This window comes from Mobula birostris, chromosome 21, assembly GCF_030028105.1.
Source record: "Mobula birostris isolate sMobBir1 chromosome 21, sMobBir1.hap1, whole genome shotgun sequence".
NCBI classification, from domain to species: domain Eukaryota; kingdom Metazoa; phylum Chordata; class Chondrichthyes; order Myliobatiformes; family Myliobatidae; genus Mobula; species Mobula birostris.
The window spans coordinates 66,910,675-66,937,524 of record NC_092390.1 but is presented as its reverse complement, the minus strand read 5'-3'; the positions used below and the strand labels follow the sequence as shown (position 1 = coordinate 66,937,524).

At 42.1% G+C, this 26,850-nt stretch overlaps 1 protein-coding gene across 4 annotated transcripts in view; it reads right to left on the bottom strand.

Annotated features, from left to right (window-relative positions):
• Nucleotides 1-19,474: 19,474 nt before the first annotated feature.
• dennd10 (DENN domain containing 10) overlaps nt 19,475-26,850 on the bottom strand; it is an 87,123-nt gene continuing 79,747 nt past the window's right edge. For all 4 annotated transcript variants that reach the window (XM_072239638.1, XM_072239637.1, XM_072239641.1 and 1 more), the window contains one exon: nt 19,475-26,842. In XM_072239638.1, coding sequence (XP_072095739.1) covers nt 26,672-26,842 — 171 coding nt within the window. In that variant the 3' untranslated portion in view covers nt 19,475-26,671. The remainder of the gene's footprint in view (nt 26,843-26,850) is intronic.

Genomic DNA, 26,850 nt, shown 5'->3' with positions numbered 1-26,850 from the left:
CATAAGAATTCCTACTCTATTAGTATGGGATAATCTAAAGACCTCTGCCTAATCAGAAATCTGTACTGGGAACAAACTGCCGCTGTAAGAATAGATGGAGAAGTGAGTCAGTTTACGAAAATCAAGAGGCGTTAGACAAGGGTGTGTTTTCTCCCCTGATTTATTTAATGTGTACAGTGAAAGAAGGCATCTGTTAGTCTTGCAAGACCATGGTTCTGCACCTGGAAAGCTTTTTTTTTTCACTCTCCAGGGCACAGGCCTGGGCAAGGTTGTATGGAAGACCAGTAGTTGCCCATGCTGCAAGTCTCCCCTCTCTACAACACCAATGTTGTCCAAGGGAAGGACATTAGGACCCATACAGCTTGGCACCAGTGCTGTCGCAGAGCAATGTGTGATTACATGCCTTGCTCAAGGACACAACATGTTGCCTCTGCTGGGGCTCAAACTCACAACCTTCAGGTCGCTAGTCCAATGTCTTAACCACTTGGCCACGTGCCCACTATACAGTGAAAGAATATTACAAAAAATAAGAGACATCTTGGGAATCAAAGTTGGCAGTGAAAACATAGAAACATAGAAACATAGAAAATAGGTGCAGGAGTAGGCCATTCAGCCCTTCGAGCCTGCACTGCCATTTATTATGATCATGGCTGATCATCCAACTCAGAACCCCGCCCCAGCCTTCCCTCCATACCCCCTGACCCCCGTAGCCACAAGGGCCATATCTAACTCAAAACATCAATAATTTCAGATCAATAAAACATCAATAATTTCAGATATGCGGATGACACTGTGTTAATTGCAAGTACGGTGAAAGAACTACTAAACTTAATTGATATTGTTGTTGAAGAAAGTGCAAAAATGTGTCTATCTATCAACTACAACAAGACAGAATGTATGGTGATATCCAAAAAGAAGGAGAATCATATCTGCAGACTAAGAATAAACGGGGAAGACATAAAACAAGTACAGAACTTTTGCTACTTAGGACGCTGGGTGACGTCAGATGGCAGGTACAACGTGGACATCAAAAGAAGAATAGGGATGGCAGAAGACACCTTTAGGAGAATGAAGAGTATACTGACCAATACTAAACTAGGCATGACAACCCGCCTCAGAGTACTGAAATGTTATGTTTATCCAGTTATGTTATATGGCTCAGAATGTTGGACAATATCTAGTAACATGAGGAAACGAATTGAAGCAGCAGAGATGTGGTTTTTGAGGAGGATGCAGAGAATATCATGGACGAAACGAATATCTACTGAGGATGTCATGAACAGAGCAAACACAAAAAGAGAAATAATGTATGAGATCATGAAAAGGCAACGTAACTTCATTGGACATGTGATTAGGAAAGAGGAGTTAGAATGCATGGTAATTATGGGAAAGATTGAAGGGAAGAAAGCAAGACAAAGACAAAGACAAATGATGATGGAGACAGCAGCCAGAGAACTGGAAATGAATACCAATGAATTGATCCACTTGACCTGAAACAGGAGTGTGTGGGCCATGACAATCAAAGCTCAAACTGGGCACGGCACCTGATGATGATGATGATGATGTTCATTTTAGCATGTAAGTGGAATAAAGATGCCCCGTTATTTGAGTTCTTCTCAAGGAAAATGTGCAATGGTTCAGTTAAATAGTTGGAAACAAACAGTATCACAGAGAATTGTCTTTTAGAATTCATCTTCATACATTTGCTCTAATTTCTACTTGAAATTGTTTGTAGGAACAGAGCATTTTTTTCTCTGTGTAAATCTACAATAACTTGTCAGTTGTAAAGGCTAAATTGCAAAAACAAGTACAAATAAAAAGAAACCAACTAAAAATTTTAGGAAATACTAGACTCTTTTTGAAATGCTGACCACATGGAAAAGCAAAATCCTTGTTTGAGATGTTACTTTTCCAATCATTTTTTGGAAAGGTTGAGGCTTTCAGAATCATGTCTATGAAAAAACTTATTATAAGACCGTAAGATATAGGAGCAGAATTAGGCCATTTGGCTCGAGTCTGCTCTGTTATTTCATCCCAGCCAATCCAATTTTCTTCTCAGTCCCGATCTCCTGGCTTCTCCTAGTATCCCTTCATGCCCTGATCATTAAAGAATCGTATCAACTCCTGCCTTAAGTATATTTACGGTCCCTAAATCTAATGCGTGTGACGTGCGATGTTAGTGCTTGCAGTGGTTGGCAGTCACTGAGCAGCCACATTTGCAGTCTTGTTTCAAGCCTCTTCGCCCAGTATGGCAGTGCGCAGTAGGACCATCTTTATTCACAGTTTTTGATGCAAGAAAGGCCATTAATAACTGGTGTGCACATAGAGAGGATGGTAGGCTGTTGGTGAGCCCAGTGTTGAATGGTGGGGAGGATGGTAGGCTGTTGGTGAGCCCAGTGTTGAATGGTGGGGAGGATGGTAGGCTGTTGGTGAGCACTGTATTGCACAGAGGGAAGGAAGGTAGGTTGATAATTGATGAGTGCTCTATTACATGGAGGGGAGGCCAATAGTCTGATAATTGGTGAGCAATGCATTGTACAGAGGGGAGAAAGGTAGACTGATCGTAATCACTGTATTGCATCAAGGGCAGGACGGCAGGACAGTAGGACAGAAGGTCCCGATGGAGTACCTGGTAAGGCTCTGAAAACCTGTGCCAACCAAATGGCGGGAATATTCAAAGACATTTTCAACCTCTCACTAATATGGGCGGAAGTTCTCACTTGCTTCAAAAAGGCAACAATTATACCAGTGCCTAAGAATAATGTAGGCTGCCTTAATGACTATCGCCTGGCAGCACTCACATCGACAGTGATGAAATGCTTTGAGAGGTTGGTCATGACTAGACTGAACTCCTGCCTCAGCAAGGACCAGGACCCATTGCAGTTTGCCTCTCGTCACAGTAGGTCAATGGCAGATGCAATCTCAATGGCTCTTCACATGGCTTTAGACCACTTGGACAACCTATGTCAGGATGCTGTTCATGGACTACAGCTCAGCATTTAAAACCAATTTAGTAACATCATTCCCCAATCCTGATTGAGAAGTTGCAGAACCTGGGCCTCTGTACCTCCCCCTGCAATTGGATCCTCGACTTCCTAACTGGAAGACCACAATCTGTGCAGATTGGTGATAAAATATCCTCCTTGCTAACGATCAACACTGGCGCACCTCAGGGGTGTGTGCTTAGCCCACTGCTCTACTCTCTGTATACACATGACTGTGTGGCTAGGCATAACTCAAATACCATCTATAAATTTGCTGATGATACAACCATTGTTGGTAGAATCTCAGGTGGTGACAAGAGGGTGCACAGGAGTGAGATATGCCAACTAGTAGAGTGGTGCCACAGCACCAACCTGGCACTCAACGTCACAGTCATAGTCATACTTTATTGATCCCAGGGGAAATTGGTTTTCGTTACAGTTGCCCATAAATAATAAATAGTAATAGAACTATAAATAGTTAAATAGTAATATGTAAATTATGCCAATAAATTATGAAATAAGTCCAGGACCAGCCTATTGGCTCAGGGTGTCTGACCCTCCAAGGGAGGAGTTGTAAAGTTTGATGGCCACAGGCAGGAATGACTTCCTATGATGCTCTGTGCTGCATCTCGGTGGAATGAGTCTCAGGCTGAATGTACTCCTGTGCCCAACCTGTACATTATGTAGTGGATAGGAGACATTGACCAAGATGGCATGCAACTTAGACAGCATCCTCTTTTCAGACACCACTGTGAGAGAGTCCAGTTCCATCCCCACAACATCACTGGCCTTACGAATGAGTTTGTTGATTCTATTTGTGTCCGCTACCCGGAGCCTGCTGCCCCAGCACACAACAGCAAACATGATAGCACTGGCCACCACAGACTCGTAAAACATCCTCAGCATCGTCCGGCAGACATTAAAGGACCTCAGTCTCCTCAGGAAATAGAGATGGCTCTGACCCTTCTTGTAGACAGCCTCAGTGTTCTTTGACCAGTCCAGTTTATTGTCGATTCGTATCCCCAGGTATTTGTAATCCTCCACCATGTCCACACTGGCACCCTGGATGGAAGTAAAGTGGAACTCAGTAAGAGGAAAGAGCTGATTGTGGACTTCAGGAAGGGTAAGATGAAGGAACACATACCAATCCTCATAGAGGGATCAGAAGTGGAGAGAGTGAGCAGTTTCAAGTTCCTGGGTGTCAAGATCTCTGAGGATCTAACCTGGTCCCAACATATCGATGTAGTTATAAAGAAGGCAAGACAGCAGCTATACTTCATTAGGAGTTTGAAAAGATTTGGTATGTCAACAAGTACACTCAAAACCTTCAATAGATGTACCGTGCAGAGCATTCTGACAGGCTGCATCACTCTCTGGTATGGCGGGGGGGTGGGCTCAGTGGCTACTGCACAGGACCAACAGAAGTTGCAGTTGGTCGTAAATCTAGTCAGCTACATCTTGGACACCAGCCTACAAATTACCCAAGTCTTCTTCAAGGAGCAGTGTCTCAGAAAGGCAGCATCCATTATTAAGGATCTCCAGTACCCAGGGCATGCCCTTTTCTCACTGTTACCATCAGGTAGGAGATACAGAAGCCTGAAGGCACACACTCAGTGATTCAGGAACAGCTTCTTCCCCTCCGCCTTCCAATTCCTAAATGGACATTGAACCCCTGGACACTACCTCACTTCTTAAAATATATACTGTTTCTGCTTTTTTGCATGATTTTTAATCTATTCAACATACATATACTGTAATTGATCTACTTTTTTATTTATTATTATTATTTTTATTTTATTTTTTTTTGTTCTCTTCTAGATTATGTATTGCAATGAACTGCTGCTGCTAAGTCAACAAATTTCACGGCACATGCCGGTGTTAATAAACCTGATTCTGATTCAAATGGTGAGCCCTGCATTGCACAAAGGGGAGGAGGTAGGCTGATGGTGAGCACTGTATTGTACAGAGGGGAGGGAGGGAGGCTGACAGTGAACGCTATGTTGCACGAGGGAGGGTGGTAGGTTAGTGGTGAGTGCTGTTTTACATGGAGGGGAGGACGGTAGACTGACTGTGAGCACTGTATTGCACAGAGGGGATAATTGGTGAGCGCTGGACTACATGTAGGAAAATCGGTAGGCTGGCGGTGAGCCCAGTATTGCACAGAGGGGAGGACAGTGGGCTGATAATTGGTGAATGCTGAATTGCATTGGGGGAGGATGATAGGTTGATGGTGAGTGCTGAATTGCCTCAGGGGAGATGTTAGGCTAATAATCAGTGCTGTATTGCATGGGGGTATGGACGGTAGACTGATGGTGAGCACTGTGTTGCACAGAACGGAGATCAGGAGGCTGATCATTGGTGAGCGCCGTATTGTATGGAGGGGAGGACAGGAGGCTGATAATTAGTGAGCACTGTATTGCACGGACGGGATGACGGTAGGGTGATGGTGAGTGCTGAATTGCATGGAATGGGTACGGTAGGCTGATAATTGGGAGAAGAGTTTCACATGGGGGGAATACGATAGGCTGATAATTGGTGAGCACAGTTTCACATGGAGGGGAGTACGGTAGGCTGATAATTGGTGAGCACAGTTTCACATGGAGGGGAGTACGGTAGACTGATAATTGGTGAGCACAGTTTCGTACGGAGGGCAGTACGGTAGGCTGATAATTGGCGGGCACTCTTTTGCACTCAGCTCAGTATGGCAGATAATGGGTGTTTTCCATTGGACAGGGTCTATCAGCGACGTCAATGGAGCTCTATGAAAAGGTGTTTTTCGCAGATCAGTGGCAATTATTTAAAAAGAGCTTTGAGGGCACTTGTCCATTGTACGGGACCTATCAGCAGCATCAACAGAGCTCTGCAAACTAAATAAAAGTACAGAAGGAATAAGCAGAGCAGCCATTGTTGGGGTGGCCATCGTCAGGAGTAAGCCAGTGGCAAGAGTGGAAGTGACAGGCTCCAGCTCAAAAGAGGCTTTGGCTTGAAAGAGGCATTGGCTCTGTGTAAAGCATCTGTTAAAGTTTCATTTTTGTTTTTTTTCCTCTCTTACTGTACCATTTAAATGGCTGTGGTGTGCTCTTCGTCCAGGATGTTGGAGAACTGGGAGACCCAGAGTCTCCCGGGGAACTACATCTGTGTGATGCATCCGGCTGCAGCTTCTTGAAGACCGTGTTAGAGATCTGGAGCAGCAGCTGGATGACCTTCAGCTTGTACAGGAGAGTGAGGAGATAATTGATCAAAGCTACAGGGAAGTAGTCACCCCAAAGCTGCAGGAGGCAAATAGCTGGGTGACTGTCAGGAGAGATAGAAATAGGCAGTTAGAGCAGAGCACCCCTGTGGCCATTCCCCTCAAAAACAAGTATACCGATTTGGATACTTTTGTGGGGGATGACCTCCCAGGAGAATGTCATGGAGACCAGGTTACAGGCACTGACCGTGGGTCCATGGTGCAGAAGTGAGGGGAACAGACAGGAGATTCATTGGACGTGAACAGGACATCCGGATGGTATGTTGCCTCCCAGATGCCAGGGTCAAGCACATCTCAGATCGCTTTGTTTCTCTCAGCAAGGTCAAAGGTCGTGAAACCAATCCAAACTTCACAAGTACTATTCAAAAGTCCAGAAACAGCACCCTTCTCAATATCTTCAAAAACATTTACCTCATCAATTTTCATCTCATCACCAACTTTTAGAACACTGTCTAACACAAGTGACTGAGAATCCTCAATTTCCATTGGTACCAAAGTTAACCCCTTATTCACTGAACCAAGTCCATCTGAGGCAAAAGGACTGCATTCCTTTTCAACCGAGTCAGACACCTCAGACCTTAACTGAGCCTCAACATGAGGTTCAGTACCCTGTGAATTCACAGGTACTTTAACCTGAACACAGGCAATCGGGACAGCTGCCTCTTCTAGGCCTTCATCACTAGTCCCAGTTTCAAATTCCAGGTTACCCTGAATCTCCCAGCTACTCTCTGGGAAACTCTCATCCAGAGTAAACTCAACCTCGTGGGTTAAAACAACCTCGTCTGCTAATCTAGCAGTCTCCCACAAGGTAGCAGCATCCTCTTCATCTAGGTATGCCCTTACATCATCGGGGCTGCACCTCTTAAAGTCTTCAAACACAATCAGCTCTTTCAAGCCACTAAGAGCTTCAGTTACCCCTTCCGAGGTACACCCACGATTGAAGGACATAAATTTCTCCCTCTCAAACTCTGTTTTTCTGTCTCTTCAGCCTCAAGCCGTTTTAGTTGCACCTCATGCTGTCGTCGCCTGTCCTCAGCCTCCACCTCTAAGTCTATCTAACTTCATTTGTTCTAGTCGTACCTGGATCTCCTCTTTACCTACAGGAAACCCCTTTAACTCCTCATCAAATTTCTTCACAGAGATATAGTGTTCAACTATTTTCCTTTGAATGTCTGTCTTTGTCATACCCTTCTTTACCTCCGTAAGTTTCAGTTCCTCAGCAATCTCCCGCAATTCATCCTTTCTAGCTTTCTTCAAAGCCACAGGGTCTGGCGATGCCAGAAATTTCCTAACATCCATTTCTGCTGTTTTTCCACACAAGCAAATCAAAAGGGATTTTCCCCAATCAACTCGATTAAGCCCCCAAACAATTTAAAAATGGCTCCAAACAATTTGTTCAGATCTTGGACACAGGCCCCAATTTTGCTACATACCCCGTAACAGGTTAAGGAACCAGCAGAAATAGAACACACCTGGAGTCTGTCTTACTGCTAACTAATTCTACTTTATTAGTAACTACGCAATACAGTAATATAAAACTAGATAAGTCAAACAGGTTAGCGGAATTTATGCATATATAGGTGTGGAAATATAAAACCCAAACTTCTTCAAGCTTAGGTGATAAGTGATGCACTCTTAAGATGGTAGGAAAGCGAAGTCAGTTCAGTTCGTGATATTGAGTTGAGTAGAATTGAGGAGAGAGAGAGAGAGAGAGAGAGGTTTGTTGTCCATTAAGCCGATGCCGTCAATTCTTCCTTTTGTCCTCCGAAACTTCCAAGTTAGCCAAACTTGACCAACTTACAGAAACCATAGAAACCATAGAAAAACTACAGCACAGAAACAGGCCTTTTGGCCCTTCTTGGCTGTGCCGAACTATTTTCTGCCTAGTCCCACTGACCTGCACACGGACCATATCCCTCCATACACCTCCCATCCATGTATCTGTCCAATTTATTCTTAAATGTTAAAAAAGAACCCGCATTTACCACCTCGTCTGGCAGCTCATTCCATACTCCTACCACTCTCTATGTGAAGAAGCTCCCCCCTAATATTCCCTTCAAACTTTTCCCCCCTCACCCTTAACCCATGCCCTCTAGTTTTTTTCTCCCCTTGCCTCAGTGGAAAAAGCCAGCTTGCATTCACTCTATCTACACCCATCATAATTTTATACACCTCTGTCAAATCTCCCCTCATTCTTCTACGCTCCAGGGAATAAAGTCCCAACCTATTCAACCTTTCTCTGTAACTCAGTTTCTCAAATCCCAGCAACATCCTTGTAAACCTTCTCTGCACTCTTTCAACCTTATTCATATCCTTCCTGTAATTTGGTGATCAAAACTGAACACAGTACTCCAGATTCGGCCTCACCAATGCCTTATACAACCTCATCATAACATTCCAGCTCTTGTACTCAATACTTTGATTAATAAAGGCCAATGTACCAAAAGCTCTCTTTACGACCCTATCTACCTGTGACGCTACTTTTCGGGAATTTTCTATCTGTATTCCCAGATCCCTCTGTTCTACAGCACTCCTCAGTGCCTTACCATTTACCCTGTATGTTCTACCTTGGTTTGTCCTTCCAAAGTGCAATACCTCACACTTGTCTGTATTAAACTCCATCTGCCATTTTTCAGCCCATTTTTCCAGCTGGTCCAAGTCCCTTTGCAGGCTCTGAAAACCTTCCTCACTGTCCACTACACCTCCAATCTTTGTATCATCAGCAAATTTGCTGATCCAATTTACTACATTATCATCCAGATCATTGATATAGATGACAAATAACAATGGACCCAGCACTGATCCCTGTGGCACACCACTAGTCACAGGCCTCCACTCTAAGAAGCAATTCTCTACCACCACTCTTTGGCTTCTTCCATTAAGCCAATGTCTAATCCAATTTATCACCTCTCCATGTATACCTAGCGACTGAATTTTCCTAACTAACCTCCCATGTGGGACCTTGTCAAAGGCCTTACTGAAGTCCATGTAGACAACATCCACTGCCTTCCCTTCATCCATTTTCCTGGTAACCTCCTCAAAAAACTCCAATAGATTAGTCAAACATGACCTACCACGCACAAAGCCATGTTGACTCTCCCTAATAAGTCCCTGTCTATCCAAATGCTTGTAGATTCTGTCTCTTAGTACTCCCTCCAATAACTTACCCACTACTGACGTCAAACTTACTGGCCTATAATTTCCCGGATTACTTTTCGATCCTTTTTTAAACAACGGAGCAACATGAGCCACTCTCCAATCCTCCGGCACCTCACCCGTAGACACCGACATTTTAAATATTTCTGCCAGGGCCCCTGCAATTTCAACACTAGTCTCCTTCAAGGTCCGAGGGAATACCCAGTCAGGTCCTGGGGATTTAACCACTTTAATTTTCCTCAAGATAGCAAGCACCTCCTCCTTTTCAATCTGTACAGTTTCCATGATCTCACTACCTGTTTCCCTTAATTCCATAGACTTCATGCCAGTTTCCTTAGTAAATACAGACGCAAAGAACCCATTTAAGATCTCCCCCATTTCTTTTGGTTCCGCACATAGCCAACCACTCTGATCTTCAAGAGGACCAATTTTATCCCTTACTATCCTTTTGCTCTTTATATACCTGTAGAAACTCTTTGGATTATCCTTCACCTTGACTGCCAAAGCAACCTCATGTCTTCTTTTAGCCCTCCTGATTTCTTTCTTAAGTATTTGTTTGCACTTTTTATACTCCTCAAGCACCTTATTTACTCCCTGTTTCCTATACATGTCATACAACTCTCTCTTCTTCTTTATCAGAGTTCCAATATCCCTTGAGAACCAAGGTTCCTTATTCCTATTCACTTTGCCTTTAATCCTGACAGGAACATACAAACTCTGCACTCTCAAAATTTCTCCTTTGAAGGCTTCCCACTTACCGATCACATCCCTGCCAGAGAACAACCTGTCCCAATCCACGCTTTTTCTCATTTCTTCAAATTTGGCCTTCTTCCAGTTCAGAACCTCAACTCAAGGACCAGATCTATCCTTGTCCAATATTCAGTATCCAATATTGCATCCCCTCTAGTTGGTACCTCTATATATTGATTTAGAAAACTTTCCTGAACACATTTTACAAACTCTAAACCATCTAGACCCCTATCAGTATGGGAGTCCCAATCAATATATGGAAAATTAAAATCCCCTACCACTACTACTTTACGTTTCCTGCAGTTGCCTGCTATCTCTCTGCAGATTTGCTCCTCCAATTCTCGCTGACTATTGGGTGGTCTATAATACAACCCCACTAATGTGGCCATACCTTTCCTGTTTCTCAGCTCCATCCATACGGCCTCGGTAGACAAGCCCTCTAATCTGTCCTGCCTGAGCACTGCTGTAACATTTTCCCTGACAAGCAATGCTACCCCCTCACCTTTCATTCCTCTGCCTCTATCACATCTGAAACATCGGAACCCTGGAATATTAAGTTGCCAGTCCTGCTCCTCCTGTAGCCAAGTTTCACTAATTGCTATTACGCCATAATTACACGTGTCAATCCACGCCCTCAACTCATCCGCCTTCCCCGCAATACTCCTAGCATTGAAATATATACACCTCAGAAGATTTTTACCACCACTCACAACCTTTCTATCAGCGGATTTGCTTAAACTTTCAATATCATTTATTTTCACCCCAGCCACACTGTCAGCTCTGGCACTCTGGTTCCCATCCCCCTGCAAATCTAGTTTAAAGCCTCCCCAACAGCACTAACAAACCTCCCTGAAAGGATATTGGTCCCCCTGTGGTTCAAGTGTAACCCATCTCTCTTGTACAGGTCCCCCCTGCTCCAGAAGAGGTCCCAATGATCCTGAAATCTGAAACCCTGCCCCCTACACCAGTTCCTCAGCCACTTGTTCATCCTCCAGAGCATCCTATTCCTACCCTCACTGGCACGTAGCACAGGTAGCAATCCTGAGATTACCACCCTCGAGGTCCTGCTTTTCAACTTCCTACCAAGGTCTCTATACTCACTCTCCAGGATCTCCTCACTCTTCCTTGCTATGTCATTGGTACCGATGTGCACCACGACATCTGGCTGATCACCCTCTCACTTCAGAATGTCATGCAAGTGATCAGAGACATCCTTGACCCTGGCACCCGGGAGGCAACAAACCATCCTGGATTCTCTGTCACTACCACAGAACCTTCTATCTGCACCGCTAACTATCAAGTCCCCTATTACTACCGCTCTCCTCTTTTTCCACCCTCCCTTCTGCACTGCAGAGCCAGACTCAGTGCCAGAGATCCGGCTACTGCAGCTTGTCCCAGGTAAGTCATCCCCCCCAACAGTATCCAATGCGGTATACTTGTTGCTGAGGGGAATGGCCACAGGGGAACCCTGCTCTGCCTGCCCTTTCCTCTTCCCTTGCCTGACAGTGACCCAATTTCCTGTCCTCTGCTCCTTTGGCGTAACTACCTTCCTGTAGCTACTATCTATAATCTCCTCATTCTCCCGAATGATCCGCAGGTCATCCAGCTCCTGCTCCAGTTCCCTAACGCGGTTTGTTAGTAGCTGCAGTTGGATGCACTTCTTGCAGATGTCGTTGTCAGGGACACCGGAGGGCTCCCTGACTTCCCACGTCCTGCAGGAGGAGCATTCCAACATCCTGCCTGGCATTCTCTCTGCTCTAAACAATCTGGACAAAAAACTTACCGGAACCTACCTTGGCCTCTGCCTGTTGAGCCAAAGTCGTCCCACTCCGACGATGGCCGCTACAACAATGGCCACTGTATACGGAGGTCTGTTTTTAAACCTTGGCGCATTACATCACGCACCTGCGCAGTGCAGACCCTTCTCCCCGAGCAGTGTTAAAAATAAAGACTTTTTCTACCCGATTTCTTCACACCCTTCTTCTCAGCTGCTTGCTTCGACTGAAACAAGAACCGTTGAAAATTCCTCTTTTTAAACCTTGGTACGCTATGTCACGCACCTGCGCAGTGCAGACTTAAGAGCGCTGTCTTCAAGTGATAATCTACCAACCCATTCAAGGGTTAGACACACTGGTAGACTCCACAGGGTCATTCTTTCACGCACTAATAATCACAGATAGATTCCTCTTAATCGATCCTCAGTTCCACACTTGTGGGCACCTGAAAGTGTAGTGGTAATTTCACCACCCCTTAGTGCATCTGCTTGTCATTTTCTTCTGTGTCCTTGTGTGTGTCCCCTGAAACAAGCAACTATGCTGGTTTAAATACTGTTGTGCTGAACACCAGCTTTCCATCATGTAGCTCTGCCCTTCTAACACCATAGCAACTTACGAGCTGCTCGGTGCCTCTCTCTCTCTGAATCAGCTGCACGCTCCCTCTCTCTCTTTTTAAAGGCAAAGTCCATAATGAATAACTCAGGATATCGTCACAGCATCCACAACATTTTGCAGAGGGAGAGAGAGCAGCCAGGTGTCTTGGTACATTATTTGTACCAGTGACAAAGGAAGGAAAAGCATCGAGGTCCTGAAAAGAGAATTTAGAGAGCTAGGTAGAAAGCTGAGAAGCAGGTCCTCCAGTTAGTAGTTTCTGGATTGTTGCCTGTGTCATGCCTCAGTGAGGGTAGAAACAAGATGATTTGGCAGATAAATGCGTGGCTGAGAAGCTGATGCAGGAGGCCGGGCTTCAGATTCTTGGATAATTGGGATCTCCACTGGGGGAGATATGATCTGTTCAGAAGTGATGGGTTGCACCTGAACCTGAGGGGGACCAATATTGTCACTGGCAGGTCTGTTAATTTGGCAGGGGGTTGGGAAACAGAATGAAGGGACTCAGGAAAGGACAGATGGTAAAAAAGTAAAGATAGCATCCAGGCAGGTGATGGGACTTAGTTGCAGCCAACAGGCTGAGTATCAAAACATTAGGGATGCCGAGTCAGAAAGGATAGCAAATACGGTACTCAAGGTGTTGTATCTAAATGTGTGAAGTATAAAAAATAAGGTGGATGATCTTGTTGCACTATTACAGATTGCCAGGTATGATGTTGTGGCCATTACTGAATCGTGGCTGAAGGATGGTTGTAGTTGGGAGCTGAATGTCCAAGGTTACACATTGTATCAGAGGGATAGGAAGGTAGGCAGATGGGGTGGTGTGGCTCTGCTGGTAAAGAATGGCATCAAATCAGTAGAAAGATGTGACATAGGACTGGAAGATGTTGAATCCTTGTAGGTTCAGTTAAGAAACTGCAAGGGTAAAAGGATGTCGATAGCAGTTGTATACAGGCCTCCCAATGGTGGCTAGGAGGTAGACCACAGATTACAACAGGAAATAGAAAAGGCGTGTCAAATGGGCAATGATATGGTAGTCATGAGATATTATAACATGCAAGTCAATTGGGAAAATCAGGTTGGTAATGGATCGGAGCAGAGTGAGTTTGTTGAATGCCTAAGAGACGGCTTTTTAGGGCAGTTTGTCATTGAGCCTACTAGATCAGCTATTCTTGATTGTGTGTTATGTAATGAACTGGAGGCGATTAGGGAGCTTAAGGTAAAAGAACCCCTTGGAACCAGTGATCACAATATGGTTCAGTGCAAATTGAAATTTGATAGGGAGAAAGTAAAGTCTGGTATAGCAGTATTTCAGTGGAGTAAAGGAAATTACAGTGGTATGAGAGAGGAGTTGGTCAAAGTAAATTGGAAGGAGCTGTTGGCAGGGATGTCAGCAGGGCAGCAATGGCGTGCGTTTCTGGGAAAAAACGAGGAAGGTGCAGGACATACGTATTCCAAAAATGAAGAAGTACTCAAATGGTAAAATAGTACAACTGTGGCTGACCAGGGAAATCAAAGCTATTGTAAAAGCAAAAGAAAGGGCATACAACAAAGCAAAAATTAGTGGAATGATTGAAGATTGGGAAGTTTTTAAAAACCTACAGAAAGCAACTAAAAAAAATTAGAAGGGAAAAGACGAAATATGAAAGCAAGCTAGCAAATAATATCGAAGTCGATAGTAGAAGTTTTTTCAAGTATGTTAAAAATTAAACAGAGATGAGAGTGGATATAGGATCGCTAGAAAGTGGGGGACAAGCAGATGGCTGATGAATGAAATGAGTATTTTGCATCAGTCTTCACTGTGGAAGACACGAGCAGTATGGGTGATGTTGTAGTGTGTGAAGGAAGAGACGTGGGTGCAGTCACTGACACAAGAGGGAAGGTGCTCAAAAGGCTAAAAGACCTAAAGGTACATAAGTCACCTGGACCAGATGAACTGCACCCTCTGGTTCGGAAAGAGGTAGTGTTAGAGATTGTGGTGGCATTAGAAATGATCTTTCAAAAATCACTGGACTCTTTAAGAAAGGAGAAAGGCAGCCGAAAGGAAATTCTAGACCAGTTAGCCTGAACTCAGTAGTTGGCAAGATGTTAGAGTCAATTGTTAAGGATGAGGTGATGGAATACTTGGTGACATAGGACAAGATAGGACAAAGTCAGCATGGTTTTCATCAGGGAAAATCCTGCCTGATGAACCTGTTGGAATTCTTTGAGGAGATTACAAGTAGGATAGATAAAGGGGATGTTGTATATTTGGACTTTGAGAAGGCCTTTGATAAGATGCCACACATGAGGCTGCTTATCAAATTAAGAGCCCATGATATGACAGGAAAGTTACTAACATGGTTAGAGCATTGGCTGATTTGTAGGAGGCAGCAAGTGGAAATAAAAGGATCGTTTTCTGGTTGGCTGCCAGTGACTAGTGGTATTCTGCAGGGGTCAGTGTAGGGACCACTTCTTTTTATACTGTATATAAATGATTTAGATGATGCAATAGATGGCTTTGTTGCCAGGTTTGCAGACAATACGAAGATTGGTGGAGGGGTAGGTAGTGTTGAGGAAACAGGCAGGATGCAGAAGGACGTAGACAGATTAGGAGAATGGGCAAGAAAGTGGCAAATGAAATACAATTCTGGAAAATGCACGGTCATGCACTTTGGTCATAGAAATAAATGTGCGGACTATTTTCTAAATGGAGAGAAAATCCAAAAATCTGAGATGCAAAGGGAATTGGGAGTCCTTGTGCAGAACACCCTAAAGATTAACTTGCAGGTTGAGGCGGTGGTGAGGAAGGGAAATGCCATGTTAGCATTCATTTCAAGAGGTCTAGAATACAAGAGCAGGGATGTGATGCTGAGGTTTTATAAGGCACTGGTGAGACCTCACCTTGAGTATTGTGAACAGTTTTGGGCCTCTCATCTTAGAAAAGATGTGCTGGCATTGGAGAGGGTCCAGAGGAGGTTCACAAGGGTGATTCCAGGAATGAAAGGGTTATCATATGAGGAACACTTGATGGCTCTTGGTCTGTATTCACTGGAATTTAGAAGGATGAGGGGGGAATCTAAGAACATAAGAAATAGGAGCAGGAGTAGGCCGTCCGGTCAATCGATCCTGCCCCACCATTCAATAAGATCATGGCTGATCTGTCCGTAAACTCAGCTCCATCTACCTGCCTTTTCTCCATAACTCTTAATTCCCTTAGTATGTAAAAACCTATCTAACTGTTTCTTAAATATATTTAGTGAAGAAGCCTCAACTGCCTCCATGGGCAAAGAATTCCACAGATTCACCACTCTCCGGGAAAAACAGTTTCTCTTCATCTCTGTCCTAAATCTTCTTCCCTGAATCTTGATGCAATGTCCCCTAGTTCTAGTCTCACCTACCAATGGAAACAACTTTCCTACTTCTATTTTATCTATCCCTTTCAAATTTTTGTATGTTTGTATAAGATCCCCTTTCATTCTTCTGAACTCCAGAGAGTATAGTCCCAGGCGACTCAATCTCTCCTCTCATTGAAACCTTTCGAATGTTGAAAGATCTAGACAGAGTAGATGTGGAAAGGATGTTTCCCATGGTGGGAGAGTCCAGGACAAGAAGATACAGCCTCAGGATAGAGGGGCGCCCTTTCAAAACAGAGATGCGGAGAAATTTCTTTAGTCAGAGGGTGGTGAGTTTGTAGAATTTTTGCCACATGCAGCTGTGGAGGCCAGGTCGTTGAGTGTATTTAAGGCAGAGATTGATAGGTTCTTGAATGGACATGGCATCAAAGATTACAGGGAGAAGGCCGGGAACTGGGGTTGAGAGGAGATAGAAAAAAAGGATCAGCCATGATTGAATGGTGGAGCAGACTCGATGGGCCAGATGGCCTAATTCTGCTCCTATGTCTTATGGTCTTTTGGTCTTATCACAGAAGATTGGTTTGCAGGTGTAGTAGGCTATCAAGAAGGCAAATGGAATGTTGGCCTTCATTGCTAGAGGGATTGAAGTTAAGAGCAGGGCAGTAATGCTGCAACTGTACAGGGTACTGGTGAGGCCACACCTGAAGTACTGTGTGCAGTTCTGGTCTCTTTACTTGAGGAAGGATATACTGGCTTTGGAGGTGGTGCAGAGGAGGTTCACCAGGTTGGTTCCAGAGATGAGGGGGTTAGACTATGAGGAGAGATTGAGTCGCCTGGGACTGTGCTCGCTGGAATTCAGAAGAATGAGAGGCGATGTTATAGAAACATATAAAATTCTGCAAGGGATAGATAAGATAGAGGCAGGAAAGTTGTTTCCACTGGTAGGCAAGACTATAACTAGGGAACGTAGCCTCAAGATTCGGGGGAGTAGATTTAGGATGGAGATGAGGAAGAACTGCTTTTCCCAGAGAGTGGTGAATCTGTGGAATTCTCTGCCTAATGAAGCAGTGGAGGCTACCTCAGTAAATATATTTAAGACAAGGTTGGATAGATTTCTGCATAATAGGGTAATTAAGGGTTGTGGGGAAAAGGCAGGTAGGTGGAGATGAGTCCACAGCCAGATCAGCCATGATCTTATTGAATGGCAGAGTGGGCTCAATGGGCCAGATGGCCTACTCCTACTCCTATTTCTTATGTTCTTTAGAGAGCACCCCAGTGTATGATGCAAACAGAATCCCAGTTCTGCTGAAGATGACACAGAATTTAAAGCATGGAAAATTGTGGATTGTCAGTCCTGGAATGAGTTCAAAGGTTTAATGTCTTATTTCTCATTCTCACTGTAGACTTGTTCCTTCCTGCCCCAATGACAATTCACTGTTTAAGAAGCTGAATCTGCTAGAGACCTCTTTACCTTTGTAGATTGGATTTCTAAGATTCATCGGGCCTAACTCATGGAGGGATAAAGATAAAGATTGGCTTTATTGTCACTATGGATCAAAATATACAGCAAAATGCATCGTTTGTGTCAACAACCAACACAGTTCTAGGATTGTACTTGGAGCAGCCCACAAGTGTTGCTATGTCTCCAGCACCAAGATGCCCACAAACTACGAACCATAACCTTAACCGTACATCTTTAGAATGTGGGAGGAAACCGGAGCAATAGGAGGAAAGCCACCTGGTTAAGGGGATAACATACAAACCCCTTACAGACTCCTTAGCAGTGGAAATTAAACCCTAATCAGAGATCTTTTGTGATGTCAAGTGATGCACTAACAGCTATACTTCCATGCCACCCTATAACTATTGAAAGCTTCATTGCCAGGAAACATCTGACAGAAAAAGCAGCTAAATCCAAGCATGGCTAATAAATTGAGCTTTGCATATTAAAAAGAAACTATTTCCTAAACTAGACTAAATTAAACTAGGCATGACAACCCGCCTCAGAGTACTGAAATGTTACATTTATCCAGTTATATTATATGGCTCAGAATGTTGGACAATATCTAGTAATATGAGGAAACAAATTGAAGCAGCAGAGATGTGGTTTTTGAGGAGGATGCAAAGAATATCATGGACGAAACAAATATCTAATGAGGATGTCATGAACAGAGCAGACACAAAAAGAGAAATAATGTATGAGATCATGAAAAGGCAACGTAACTTCATTAGACATGTGATTAGGAAAGAGGAGTTAGAATGCACGGCAATTATGGGAAAGATTGAAGGGAAGAAAGCAAAAGGAAGGCAAAGACAAATGATGATGGAGACAGCAGCCAGAGAACTGGAAATGAATACCAATGAATTGATCCATTTGACCCGAAACAGCAGTGTGTGGGCCATGGCAGTCAAAGCTCAAACTGGGCACTGCACCTGATGATGATGATGATGATGATGATGATTTCCTTATGGTCCATATGAAAGAGTGATATTCTAAGGCCCCCAGTTAATCTTGGTTCACTGTGTCTTGGCCACACACACACCAACACTTTGGTGCTCTTGGAATGGAATTTGTGAATCCTCCTGTGACAATATGGATTTCCGCTAGTTGTCCTGGTTTCAAGCAAAGGTGCACAGGTAGTTTTGCATAAGTAAGTGACCAAAGGAAAGAATGTTCATGGGCATGTGAAGGAGACTAATTTGAGGAGGAGAATCGGATTGATGGGATCATTCTGCTGGGAGACAATATTGATCAAATGAGGTAAAAGGCCTTTGTTTCAGTACTCACACAGCGTGCTGCATCATATTGTCCACTTTCGCAGCCAACTAACACCTGCCATCAATACCCTGGTGCTTTGATCAGAGTGTTAAGAGTCAGCAAGCTAATAGTACACACCTTAAAAATAAGCAAAGCTACCTTTGACCAGTGTCCAAAAGGAAGCCAATTATTTATTTAATGTTTTGCTCTGGTTAGATTGCACTCTGAATAATGTGTGCAGTACTGGTTGCACACTATAGAAAGGATGTAGTTGTGTTGGATAGAGTGCAGAAGATATTCACTAGAATGTTCCTTGGATTGAAAGTCTTCAAGTTCTGGGGAGAGATTGGAGATGTTAGGTTTGTTTACCCTTTGGTGAAGGAGACCATATAGAGGTTTATTAAATGATGAGACATAGGCAGGATAGATAGAATCTTTTCCCCATGGTAGGGAAAAAGAAGGCAGCATAGGTTTAAGCTGAGAGAAAAGATTTTAAAAGCAATTTGAGGGGCAAGTTTTTCTTTATATTGAGTAGTTGATATCTGCAACTTGCTGCCAGAGGAGGTTGTGGAATCAGATACAATAACCACATTAAAGAGACATTTAGGCACGCACTTAAATAGGATACCGTCCCAATGCAGGCAAATAAAATTAGTGTTTTATTGGGCAAAAAGGTCAGTGAGGATGTGAAAGGCTGTAGGGCTCATTTCTGTGCTGTACAATTTCTTTTTTTAAATTTTTTTATTTTTATTTGGATAAGGAATTCACAAGTATCATGAACTTTTTTCACATGTATAACCGTTTCCATTTTTTATATATGTATAAATCTATAATTATTTATACATTCTTAAGTACACATTGAGATGATATAAAAAGTAATTAGGCACTTAAATAGATAATTATGTGCAGTTGTAATTCTACTCTATTAGGCTAAGTAATGATATTAGTTGTTAAGAAAAAAAGTAATAATAGTGGATTAATAATAATTTCCAATATCTCTTCTGGGCCATTTCTTTCTGGTCCAAAATATTGTATGTAAGCCTATGTAACTACCATTGTAGGTGTTTATATCCTAACTCGTTCATGTTTGTTCCTACCCCCAAACATAATTATCCAATCCCTATGTACTTATTTACTTAATTTCATCATTTTTTTTCCTTTTCCCAAATCTTTTCCTTTACTTGTGTTAATTCTCCATTTTCCAAAAAAAGAAAAAAGACAGTAAACATTTGGACCAAGGGTGCTTACGATAGCAATATTACAGTGTTGATGAGGAGAGCAGTATAAATCAGTAGGAGAGTCATCTAAAGTCCAAGATAATTTCGTGCCAATCTTCTAATGTAGGTGGTATCGGATTTAGCCACTTTCTAGTGATTGATTTCTTACTTGCTGCTAAAAGGGCCTGCAGCAACTTTATATTTTTCTTCTGTTCAAGAAACAATACATGCCCCAAATAGAGCGTCTCAAAGTTCAGAGGTATCTGGGTCTTAAGTACCTTAACTAAACTAATGTTCTATGAATACATTTCCAATATAAACTTAATTTAGGGCAATCCCAGAAAATATGGAAATGATTTGCCTCCTTGGAGCCGCACCTTCTCCAACACGTCACGTTTGTGTCTCTATATTTTTCCTGATATGGGGTCTTGAAGTATCTTGTAATATTTTTCCAACAATGTTCTCTCCAAGTCAAAGAGTTAGTCAAAGACCACTGAAAGCCGCATATTTTCCCCCAAGCCTCCTCTGAAAGTACCAACCTCGCTTCTTTCTCCCACTTCTCTTTAATATACAGTGTGTTTACATTTTTAGCATGGGAGAGTGTATTATATAATCGAGAAACTGATGTACTTGGTATTGAACTGTAGGCCAAATTCAGAATCTTGAAAAATTCCAATTCTACTGTTGATAAGTCTGTATATCTACAACTCTGGTTAACATAGTGTCATACTTGAAGGTACCTAAAAAAGTCACTGTGTTCTCGGCCATGTTTGTCCTGCAGGAATTGGAAACTTTGTAATACTCTTTTATGTATAAATGACAGGTAGGTTGTAAGACCTTTCTTTATCCATAGTTCAAATCTTTTATCTCCTCTGTTGGGAAGGAATTCGGTATCATATGCACACCATCTGAAAAGTTTTAACATGTTATTGATTCCACATGAATTAACCACCTTCTGCCATACTTTTAATGTAAGATTTATCCAGCTGTTTCTAAACTTTTCCAATTGGGCCATCAATCCTTTGTCTGCTATTGAGGCGTGTAGAGGAAAACTGTCAACCAATCTAAATTCTATTTCCTTCCATCTAGCCTTATATTCCCTATTACACCAACATAACAGAGGGGTTATCTGTGAAGTATAAAAATAATTTCTCAAGCAAGGAAGTACCATACCTCCTCCTTCCTTCCCTAACTGTAAGGTGTTATGTCGAATTCTAGGTTTCTTTCCTTGCCAGATAAAGCGGGAAATCCATTTGTCCCATTCCCTGAATTGATTATTATCCACCTCCATGGGTAAAGTCCGGAAAAGATAGAGTAACCGAGGGAGAATATTCATTTTTATGGTATTTATCCTTGAATTTAAACTTAAAAAGGGGATAAGATTCCATCTATGTATATCTGCTTTTATCTCTGAAATTAATGGCCCATAATTTACCTGTGACAGCATTGAAAGTTCCTTTGGAAGGGTTATTCCTAAATATTTTAATGATTTAGCATCCCAGTTAAGATCATATGTATCCTGCAGTTTTTTGGATGGTGTATAATTTAGGGACATAACCTGCATTTTCTTTACATTTATTTTATAACCTGATATTTTCCCAAAGTCATTCAAGTGTAAACAATCCTATAAATGATTTTTCTGGTTCACTCAGATAGACTAAAACATCATCTGCGAATAATGCTACTTTCTGTTCAATCCCTGCCACCTTGATACCTTTTACAATTTCGCTCTGTTGGGCAAGCGGTTCAATGCATAGCGCAAAAAAGAGAGGAGAAATTGGGCATCCCTGTCTAGTTCCTCTCTCTAAAATAAAGGAGTCAGAGAGGTCCCCATTTATCTTAATCTGAGCTGTAGGGCTGTCACATAAAGTTTGGATTACTTTAATAAACTTTTCTCGAAAGCCAAATCTTCCTAACACTCTGTATGGGAATACCCAACTATCTGAATCAAAAGCTTTCTCAGCGTCTAATCCCACTACCATTGTCTCTGTCCCGTTCTTAGTAACCTGTTCTAGTATGTGTAGAGTTCTCCTTATGTTGTCCCGTGTTTGTCTTTGTTGAATAAATCCAGTCTGGTCTAAATGGATTAGGTCAGGTAAAAGCTTTTCCAATCTGTGCGCTAATATAGATGTAAATAGTTTGTAATCTAAATTAAGAACGCTAACTGGCCGATAATTACCACATTCTAGTTTATCTTTACCCTCTTTAGAAATAACTGAAATAATCACTTCTCTCCAGGAAAGTGGAGTTTCTCCTCTCTGCAAGATCCAATTAAAGGTGTTAAGTAGTAATGGGGCTAACTGTGACACCGCGATTTGCACCACTCTGAGGTAAACTCATCAGAACCCGGGGACTTCCCAGCCTTTAATCTAGAGATGGCCACATTCAGTTCTTTGGCAGTTACTGCTTCTAATAGGCATTCATTTTGTAAATCTGTAAGCTTGGGTAGAGCTAAAGAATTCAATAAATTGTCTATATAGGGCTCATTGGAGGCCCAGGGTTGAGAGTACAGCTCTCGATAATATGTTTCAAAACTCTCTTGAATTTTCCCTATTGTACTCTCCACAAGCTTTGTCTTTGGATTTTTTATTTTATGAATTGTATTGTCTGCTTGTTGTTTATGTAATTTATATGCTAATAATCTAGTTGATTTACCTCCTACTTCATAATTCTTTTGTCTCAGGCAAAGAAAATTTCTTTGAGTTTCCAACGTATAAGTATCATCAATTTCACTTCGCAATTTCTTAATTTCCTGTTTTAAATTAGAATTACTTTTGTTGCTATCTACAACTTGAAGTTGTTTTAATTTTCCTTGAAGGTCTGCTAATTTTTGTGCGTTGATTTTTTTCATGTGAGTGGTAATTGAAATAATTTTTCCTCTCAGCCTAGCTTTCAATGTATCCCATAAGATCACTAGTGATGTTTCTCCCATGTCATTAAGGTCTAGGTATTCTTTGATTTCTCCCCTTAATCTCTCCATTACTTTCAGGTTGTTAAGTATATATGAATTTAACCTCCATAGTGTTTTCCTCATTTTCCTTTCCAGGATTAGAGACATAGAGACTGGGCTATGATCCCACAGATCAATTGTTGCAATATTACAGTCTTTTATCCTGAGTCGATCTGTATTAAATATAAATAAATAGTCTATCCTTGAATAGGCTGAATAAGGGAAAGAGTAATGTGTATAATTTTTACTAGTGGGGTGTAATTCCCTTCACACATCTATAATTCCCCACTCCTCCATCAATAAACTTATTTTCCGAGTCAGAGGTTTATTCTGAGTGACTATTGAAGAATCTAATGCAGGATTTAAGCTAATATTAAAATCCCCTCCACAGATTACTACCCCTTGAGAACTGACCATTAGGTCAAAAATGTGTCTATAGAACGACCATTCACAACCTGGTGGAGCATAAACATGCAGCAATGTTATTTCTGTACCTTCCATTCTTCCTGTAATTTTTACAAATCGTCCATCTTTGTCTTTAGTCTCTGAAATATGTTCATAATTAAGAGTACTTGATATTAAAGTAGCTACCCCTCTTTTGTAGCTCAATTTATATGATGAATAAAATACATGCTTAAAGCCCATTCTTTTTAATTTTTCATGTTCAGATTGGCTCATAAGTGTTTCCTGGAGGAAAACTATTTGTGCCCTCTCTTTTTTCAATTTAGACATAATCTTACTTCTTTTAATTGGATTCAAAACCCCATTAACATTATAGGAAATTATTTTTACCAGTTCAATTTGCATTTTTCTCTAGTAGAAAAAACTCTCCTTTTCTAACCAAACAGTAAGCAATCCCTTCTCAACAGTAAACCAAAACATATAACCACACCCTAGACATTTTTGAATGTATAACATTTGAAAACTTTCCCCGACTTCCAACAGTGAGGCCTGAGCACCGACCCGCCTCAGTTCAGAGGGATAACCTCTATCTTCACCCTGTGTTAGAGGGTGAATAATCATAGAGAATTTTCTCCTATTTATGTCTCGACCATATTGCTATCATTCAAGTTATTCCGTCTAGTTTATTTTCAGTTACCAGCTTTCATTTTACCTTTAAGTCCAATTTACTCTTTTCAGTCATTTCTCTTATTTATCTATACTATCTGTAAATTCATGTCTGAATATTTGCAGCTTTTCCTTGTAGTTTGACACTGTAGTTCGTGTGGAGCATCCTCGTCACACTGGCTGCCACGACTTCTGCCAAATCCTCTCCAGTAGCGACTCTGGTTGGGTGATAACTTTAATAGGTAGTCCCCGGTCCGCCAGGTCCAACATTGCCTCCTCCACCGTAGCGTAAGTTTTTGTCCCTTCGTCATAAAAGACTCTCAGCCGAGCTGGGTACAGAGTCTGGAATCTTATGTTTTCCATCAGGACCCTCCATGTTTCCGCATATTCCTTCCATCTGTCAAGGATCCCCTGTGCGTAATCGTGGTCAAAGCTGATTTTACAGTTGCTCCACATGAAACCTTTCTTTTGCCGTGCCCGTTTAAGCACCTCTTCCTTCATTCTGTAACTGAGAAATCTGACCAGAATCGATCTGGGCTGGGCGCCTGCCGGAGGCTGTGGTGCCAACGCGCGGTGGGCCCTTTCTATCTGTAGGTCTTTGCATCCGGTATATCAAGGTTCTCTCTAGGCAGCTTCCCCACGAAGGGAATCATCAATCCGGGTTTACCTTCAGTTCCTTCGAGAACTCCGTAGATCCTCAGATTTTCCCTTCTTGAGCGGCCTTCTTGGTCTATTGGCCTCCACTGGAGCTGCTCTTGTAGCTTTAGCATTTCTGCTAGCACTTCCTCTGCATTTTGCAGCCTCTCCTCAATTCCTACAATCCTCGCTTCGGCTTCATCTAACCTCAAATTAGTTTTTACTATTTCTCCTTTAATATCTTCCAGCTGTTTGTTGTTATCTTGTCAGAACTCGCGAATCTCTCTGAGAATCAAAGACAGATTCGCCGATTCCTCCTCATTATCTCCGTCCTGGCTTGCCATGGGGGAGCTAGGCCCGTCACCTTGCTGCGTCCCTTTGTGTTTATCAGCCTTCTGAGCGGACTTTTTAATCTTGTTCTTAGACATCATCCTTGCCCCTTTTATTAATATAGTTATACAATATTAAGTATTTGTCTAATTTTGACTTTGGGGCAGTTTACCTTCTTTTTTGTCGAGAGACCTTTTCCTTACGCCGCCATTCCCTTGATGACCCAGAAGTCCGTGCTGTACAATTTCATAACTTTATTCAAGATTGAGAAATCTATTCCATATACATTTTCTCACAATATCAAAATAGTTATTTGCCCTTTTTCATCTCCTCAATTTCCTGCAAAACGATACAAAGTGCCTGAAGCATTGTTGAGGATTCCCACCCGCCATCCCACAATCTCTCTGACCCACTACTGTCACGAAGAAGGCACAGGAGCATCAGCACTAGGACTGCCAAACAGGTAACAGCTTCTTCCCTCCAGATGTGAGGCTAATGAATACCCTGCCAGCACTGAGGTCTCGTCAATAGGACAGCCAGCTGTTTACTGTTTGCCTGTGCTGCACACTACATGCATTTTAAGTTATATTTTATTAACTTATCTGTGGTAATATTTTGTTTTATGTGCTGTGTGTGATATACATTGGTCCAGAGGAACTATTTGTTTGATTGTACTGTGTATATGTACAGTCAGATGACAATAAACTTTAACTGGAGTAACTGCAATCTACAGTCACTTAATCTTTCTGACAGTGATAATGTCACAGTTCATTTTCTATACAGTTACACAGTGCACAATACATCACACAGTTACAAGCACTTGTCACTGAAGAAGAGATGGGGGTTTTTGTCTGATGAATCACAAAAACTATATGACTAACTTGAGCATGGAGCACAACTGGGATCGTGTATCAGAGGACTATGTTCTGTGATGCATAATTGTGTGTGTAATCTTTACTTGTTTTACTCCAAGGAGCAGATAATAATTTATTCACTTCAGATTTCATTACAATTGCATTATTTAACTGAGGAAAATGTTCTTATCATTTCTGATCCTGGGAGACGGGCTATATTCATGTACCTCTCACAATTTATTTTCCAGCAATGTGACATATGAACAGATGCGTCATTAGAAAGATTAATCCTCTTCACTGTAATATGGCATAAATCACAAATCATAGATTGATTTGGTCATAGAGTCATAAGGAAAGAAAAATGGCAATAGCCAAATAACATGAAGAGCTATAAACCAATTAGTAAAAGGATATTGATGTTACCAATGACAAAGGTGAAATAAACGCAATGAAAAATGTACCAGTACCAGTCAAGGTATCCAGCATAGGCACCAAACCTGTGAAGAAACTGAGGGCAAAGATGTCTTGAAACTGCTGGAGTCCACATATTCTGCTCTGCACAAGACCCAAAGCATGGTGCACATTAGAAAGGCTTTCCACTATTAAAGATATTTCTTCTGTGTGATTAGTTGCCAGGGGAAAGTTGAGACAGTGTTGGAGGGCATAGGTTCCAGTTAGCTTGGTGGGTGGAGATCATGCTCATGATGGTGTTGGGGGTACAAGAGAGTGCTGATATGATGGTAAGCTTTTAATTTCTTGTAATCTTTGTAGGCTTCAGAAGAAATATCTCTTTCTTCTCAAAGTGGAAAGTGCCCAGATTTTTTACATAAATATTTTCATTGGAAAATAATGGCTATACAGGAATTCATCTTACAGTATGGAGAAGCCAGGAGTGAAATGGCTAGTGCAGGTTCAGTTTCAGTCATCTGTTTAGCTGTCGGCTTGGCTAGTACCTCTTGGTCCACAATATGAAAGCTGGCCAAGTGGAAAAAGCAAGAGTCAGATCTGCAACATCTGCTCAGCAGCCGCCAAGTGATACAAGAAGCTCTCAGTTGCTGGTGGGAAACGCCGCTCCTTCAGGATTTCCAGAGTTATCTTGGATTTTCCGTCCTCGTCTGGTGTAAGAGACGCTAAAATGGTCAACATCTCCTTTGTTTTTTGTGAAATGTCCTGGATGA